The sequence below is a fragment of the Asparagus officinalis genome, chromosome 8, assembly GCF_001876935.1.
Source record: "Asparagus officinalis chromosome 8, Aspof.V1, whole genome shotgun sequence".
Taxonomy (NCBI): domain Eukaryota; kingdom Viridiplantae; phylum Streptophyta; class Magnoliopsida; order Asparagales; family Asparagaceae; genus Asparagus; species Asparagus officinalis.
This window is the reverse complement of record NC_033801.1, coordinates 115,438,327-115,445,255: the sequence shown is the minus strand read 5'-3', so window position 1 is coordinate 115,445,255 and position 6,929 is coordinate 115,438,327. Positions and strand designations below refer to the sequence as shown.

General features: G+C 40.3%; 1 protein-coding gene across 1 annotated transcript; it reads left to right on the top strand.

The window, feature by feature from the left end:
* On the top strand, positions 3,995-5,920 carry LOC109822518. Its single transcript, XM_020388736.1, has 2 exons — positions 3,995-4,081; positions 5,191-5,920. Exon 2 carries the CDS (start codon positions 5,199-5,201, stop codon positions 5,646-5,648), a length of 450 nt encoding a protein of 149 aa, XP_020244325.1. The 5' UTR covers positions 3,995-4,081; positions 5,191-5,198; the 3' UTR covers positions 5,649-5,920.

Here is a 6,929-nt window from a genome sequence, read left to right as displayed (position 1 = left end):
ATTGTACTATCCATCTAACTTTTGGATTATTAGCATAGTAATGCTTGAATCTCTTGTATTACACTGATTAAAGGTTCCACTTAAAAAAAACTGATTAAGGGTGAACTACTCTTTAACAAGAGGGGGGGGGCACAGGTCGGGTCCTAAGCACCAACCGAGTCCGTCGGTCCAAGCACATAGTAACAATATTGTCCCCAACTTAAACACCTTTGGACCACAGGTGTGGGGTTTTAACTTAAAGGGCCTCGTTACTATGTAGAGACAATCCCCCACTTATATACCCATGATGAGTTCTACAATTTTTTCATGTGGGATTAATGGTTTGGACCAACCATTCTCAACAATCTCCACCTTGGTTCAAACCAGTTCACCTTGGTTCCACCTTGAACTAACACCGATCCACCCGGCTCCACCTGGACCTATACCTTAGTCCACCATGAATCCACCTTTGAACTGTCCATGTAGATCACCACTCAACATTGTCTGCAAGATCATCCACCTTTGGTCAATGCACATCTCGAGGTACACCATATTTCACCTTACTCGAGGAACCTGCACAACCACCTTCTCCACCGAGTCTAGCTACTAGGACACTTTTTGTAGCGACTCATCACCTTAGGTTCTACTGAGTTCTTCCTGACTCCACTAAGTCCAACTACCGGTACTGCTTCACAAGTGCGTGGATTCACCATCAAGCTCTGATACCAATTGTTAGGGGGGGGGCACAGGTCGGGTCCTAAGCACCAACCGAGTCCGTCGGTCCAAGCACATAGTAACAATATTGTCCCCAACTTAAACACCTTTGGACCACAGGTATGGGGTTTTAACTTAAAGGGCCTCGTTACTATGTAGAGACAATCCCCCACTTATATACCTATCTTGAGTTCTACAATTTTTCCATGTGGGATTAATGGTTTGGACCAACCATTCTCAACAGTTGATACTTCCTCCGTAATTAAGGGTGAACTAGTTTATAATGCATCCAAAGAGATATAACCAATAGCAACCCTATAACGTGGCGAGCAAGTACCGACTAATTAAATTTGGGGGGACAGAGCGTTTGTTGCATTTGACGCATGCATGAAAAGCGAGAATCTCCACTTAATCTGCCCAAAATCATTGTCTCATTCTCCAGATTTAATCTAATGCGTCCACAGTGTAACGATCCCACGCTTTTGATTGAGCGTACGAATTTGATGTGCAATTTTGATTGAATTTGGATTTTTTTTCTCTCTAAAGAAACCTGTTTATTTGTCTCTCCGCTGATTTTTCTTACAGCGGAGAGAATCCGAATCAATTTTGACCGCCACGAACAACCATCCCAACAAAATCTTTATCCAATAGTTGGATTTGGCCTATGAATCCTTTTTATTTTTATTCTGCTGAAAGTTATATCTATCATAACCAAAGTGTTTCTTTTTGCAGTGTTTTTTAAAAAAACACCATACCATGGTGTTTATTTTTCAAACGTGTTTCCAAAACACCATTTATAGTTATTATTTATATAGCGACGACGGCGGCGCAGGCGGCAGCGGAGGGCGGCGACTGGCGACGACCGGACGACGACCGACGACAGGTGGCGGCGGCGTGGGTCGCGACATGCGACGAATGGCCAGCGCGCCGCCGACCAATGACCTGCCGGTCGACGAGCGGCGGGCGGACGACCACCGGAGTGAGTTGCGAGCTGTCGGCCGGGGTGGGCGGAGGCAGGCGGCGGGCGGCGAACGACCGACGGGCAGCGGCGTTGGCGGGCGGCGACGGCAGCGGCCTTAGATGAAAAAACGGGCAGTAGCGGCGACGGGTGGCGGACAGGCTGACGGGCAGCGCGGGCGGCGACGGCGGCGACGATGGCGGCGGGAGGCGGTGGCAGGCGGCGGCAACGGCGGGTGGTGGCGACGGGCGGCTGACAACCGACCGAGCAGCGGCGGGCGAGCGGGCGGCGGACGGGCGGTGGCTTAGATGAAAAAACATAATCTCAAAACATATTTTTAGTGTTTTAAGAAAAAACGTTTATTTTTTGGATTTTATAAAGGGTCAAGTCAAAAAATCGCCCCGGTTGCCAAACATGTTTCATTGTTTTTTTGAAAAAAAACGAAAACGGCAAAAACACTATAATTGGCAAACGCTCCCTAGTCACTATGTGTGTCTGAATTAGCCCATCACCAATTCTAATTGATCCATTAATTATTATCTTATAGTTTCTTCTGTTTAATGTATTTTGTGCCCTTCGTTACATATGGTTAAACCATCTCAAGAAATTCTCTAATGTTTTACTTTGGTAGGGGTGACATTTAACGTCCTACCAGCGCCCACGTTCTTGGCTTTTTCTTGATGTATATATCCACATATCTATCATAACATTGTCATTTCTGTTATAGTATTTGTCCCGCACACGTTTATTTTTTAATTGTTCATTGTTGTGATTGAAAATATTGGTTAATTTCACAAAATCCTCCTAAACTTTGGGTGTTCCTCACGGAATCCCCTATTTTTTGTTAATTCCATTGAATCCTTTAAACTTTGAGATGTATCTCAACTCTCCGAAGTTTTTAACTTTTCCCGACGGACCCCTCCCAAAGATGACAAATAACTAATATAGACTCGAAGAGGGCCAAAAAAAAAATAAAGAACAAGGAGGAGGTCTGTTGTCTATCAAGGTCCCGAAATAACGCTTAACACAAAAAATTGGGGATAATGATAGAAAAAGCTTAGCATTCAAGAAGCATTCTTCAATTTGGCAATACAAATAAGTTTTCTTTTTAAGGTGCTTTGCAATAAAAATAAATCATTTATGTAAGAGCATCTCGAAGGGGCCGGATAAAAAGGTGCTTTGCAATAAAAATAAATCATTTATGTAAGAGCATCTTGAAGGGGCCGGAAAAATCCGGCCCCTTAGCTAAATTAAGGGGGATTGTAGAGGAAGTTGCTCTAAGGAACCGAAAAACTTTCCCCTTCACCTCAAACCCCTTAACTCTCTCCCCAAATTAAGGAGAAGGTTAAAGTCCCTTAACCTTTCCCTTATAATTTTATGTTAATATTTTTTTAATGGAGTTAATGTATAGTTAATCAAATTTAGTTAATGTATAATTAATTCAAAATTAAATAATTGAGTTAATGTATAATTAATTCAATTTGATTAATATTTTTTTAAAACGTACCCCTTATAATTTTTTATTAATATTTTTTATTAATTACATGTTGTTTTTCTAGTATAGGGTGTTTTATTAATATTTTTTATTAATTATCTGTTAAATTTTAATATAATTAATTAATTTAATGATTATATAAGGTAATTTCTTAATTTAAATTAATTAAATTTATTTTTAATTATTAATATTTAATTATTTATTCATTTTAAATAAAACCACATATTTAATTAAATCCTAATCTATAAAATTAAAACACTAAATATAAATAATTAAGGGGTATGGATACTTTTAAGGGGGAACCATTGGACGAGAACATTCCGCTAGATTAAGGGAGATTATAGGGATCCCTTGGAGATGCTCTAACTAGCAGGAATTATAGATTCTACTCCATATAAATTACAGGCATTAATTAATGCTATTTATTACTTCATCACAAGTACTTTAGCAGCAGAAAGTACCAAATTGTGCCCCGGGCCTGTGGCATTTAATGCGCACAAAAAAGAGGTTAACAATCGGAGCATAACCGCATATATACTTTCTGGTTGTGTTTAGTAGAACTAATTATTATGTGAGTGGAACTTTTTCAATTACCGAGGCTGCCGAGTCCACAGCTTCACATGCACGCATGAGGCTCCGCGGCAACATGGTTGGCCTCCTGCTGTTATCACTATTAACTATTTGACGCTGCTGACGCCTCTGGTCCTAATTCATCACCCAACCCTCTAATGCCGACAACTGGAAATTGTGGGCAGCAGACAAGTGCAGTTCACGTGCTAATAGTAGCGCCATGGTTGTGGTCACCTCCTTCGTTGGACTGCGCGGTAACCGCTTAACCCCCGCCCCCCCCCGCCCCACTCTTTCTTTCTCTTTTTAAAGGGCCAGTCCGAGTTCTTGGATAACCGTTGCTGGCTGATTCTTCATTCGTTAACAAGGTACGGGTTCCTCATCTTATCTTTTCTTTAATTAATTTCTTCCTGAAAAACTGTGGTCAAGTTTCAATTTCTTGGTGTTGTTAGTTTTGTATTTTGTATCTGTAAATTCTGAAAATATTCGAAAGGGATAAAGGATAATGGTGGTGATGATAACTTATTAGCGGGAAAAAAAAAGGATTCCGTTGTCACCAAATTTTAGAAATAATTGCTGCACGGTGTTGTTGATTGTTAGCGTTTTAAAGAATGTGATTCCTTACTTAGAAAGTTGGGTTAGATTTGGGCGAAGGATTTCTGCAGGTCAGTGATAAGTTGGACTAGCCTGCTCTTTCTCTGGGTTTTGTTTGATTATTATTAGCTAGACCGAAAGAATCAGATCTGGACCATATTTTAATAATGCTGATCAATTGTCATGAATCAACTAATGCAATTTGACAGGTTTAATACAAATTTTAAGCTTCGAGGAACTCCCATTATCTGAAAAGAAAAAAAAAAAAAGCACAAAGAACATACCGTCTATTGTAGGGTTACAACTTCTCGCCCCACCTCCTAAGAATTTTTTCAGATTTTAATAAGAAAACCCCCTCGTTAACTTGCATATTCTCAGAACCCCCCCCGGCCCCCCCCGAAAAAATCTAAGGTTAAAGATGATTTCTGTAACCCAAAACTTAAAAGGTTTTTGATGTTTTGAAAATGTAGGGGGGGTCTTCATAATCATCCAAAGTAGTGTTTTGTGTGTGGAGGGTGGTATTATCAGCTTTTAGATAATTCGGATATCGATATCTGAAAACCTGTTTTTAGAGCCACTGTAATATTTGGCATGTGCAATATTCAATCATTAATTAAGTCGAAATAAGAAGTTTACTGTCTTTTTCCAGCATATGAAAGCAGTTACTAGTTTCTATTTCAGGGACTAAGTTGTCAACGTGCCCAGTTGGTAGCTTAGTTCTGAGGTACTTGTACTCAATTGCAAGTGTGTAATCTATGAGAATGTGAGAAACTGAGACGTAGTAAACAAGGATGCATGCTAATATCTTACTTGAACTAATAATATAAGATACATTACTTCCTCAATTTAAAATATCCCATTTCTCTTGGATTTTGATTCACAGAATAAGCAATGGCAATGGCTCCACATCAAAACCTCGCCCTGATGCTACTCCTGCTCTCACTCTACGCAACTGTCTCAAACTCCCAAAACGCATTTCCAACACAGCACGGGCTAATGTACGAGAAAAATCCTGCAGAATCGTCTGCACAAATGGTTGGATTCTTTGGTCAACCAAAGGTTGAGATGCCAGAGGCGCGCGATCCTCGCTTAAGTAGTTCTGCAGGAACAAGTGGTGGTGAAGCAGAAGCAGTTACAGATACAGACGTTGGTCACAGTGGTGGACATAGGAAGTCGGGTGTTGTAATTGCTGGGATTGTTTTTGCTGTCGTTGGTGTCGCCTTGGTTGCTACCGGGCTTGTTGCTTATGTAGTTAAAGCACGTAAGCCACAAGAATCTTCGAGTTCCGGTACTGGATTTGTCAGTTTGGCTCAATGGAGAACTTATCCAGAGGTTTTGTGAACGCAGATTTTATGGTATGTTCGCGTTGTCTGTAAACAGTTTCTGTGTGGTTTCCTACAGTAGCTTTCCTTTTGGCTCCGAGTTGCAAGTTAGGGAACATTTAATGTAAATTCGAGACTATGTATGACTCTGCATAATGCCATGTTTGGTATAAGCCCCTCAGTTGTTATCGTCTATGTTCATGTTTTTGCATGTAAACGATTCCAGTGTGCTCTGGTATAGTAGCTTGTTAAATTCTTTGAATTTGAGTTTCAAGTTAAGATTTTCGAAAACGAGGGTTCAGTGTTTTTTGTGTTGAATTAAAGCTGCTGAGGCAATCTGTTTTGAACTTCAATCTTAACAGTTCCTGTAACCATTAGGTCAAAACTTTAAAGTTGTGATGAATGTTGGGATTATATTTTTATATTCTAACACTTACTACCCTCTAAGTGAATTTTTTATTCTTAGAACCCTCAAAAGTAGAAATTTCCTTTTTGACAGAGAGATGCCCCGGAATAAAGTGTCAAAATAAATTCACATGGGGGAGTACTTGCAAAAATAAAACTAGAGGAGTGATTAAGTTCATAACGATGATACTTCAGGGGGTCTGTTGTCAATTAACCCTTCATTCTATAGGTTCAAGTGTGCCTGAATTTGTACAATACTATGCCTTTCAAATTCCGCACCTGAAACTTACTGTGCCAGTTTTTGACTGGAAAATGCACATGATTTTTCTATAAGTGAAATTTTGATCAGTTAGCATAAAATTTGTTATCCTGAAGCTGTGAATAAAAGGTAATTAGCAAATATGGGGAAATATTTGCAAATAGAATATATGTCAGGGGTATACAGTCAAACGAAACCCTAGCAATATATGTGCCTCGTCAGCTCAGCTTCTTTTCGCAGTCTCAGCTGGAAATGAGGAATCCTGCCGCGGTCATATTCTCTCTCAAAATCCAAGACCGTAGAGCCCATAGCGCTGGCCAAGCCCCCCCCCCCTCCCCCCCCCCTTCTTTCTCCTTTTAACAATTATCAAGAATTTACAAGATCTCCAACCAAATCGTCTCGAGAGCCGTGAGTCGCTCGATCTTTTCGATCACTTGCTCGATGCGAATCGCAGACCATAGATTTTCTCTTTCTGGTCTTGTTTGCTTCAATCCTTGGAACGATCAAGAATACCCACCATCAAAATCACTTCTTTATCATCTCGGAGTAATTTCGCCTGTTGACTTCATCATGAATCGCGTAGATATTGGTTTTCGGTTCTTTTGATGTCATAATTTTCAGATCTCCGATCGGCTG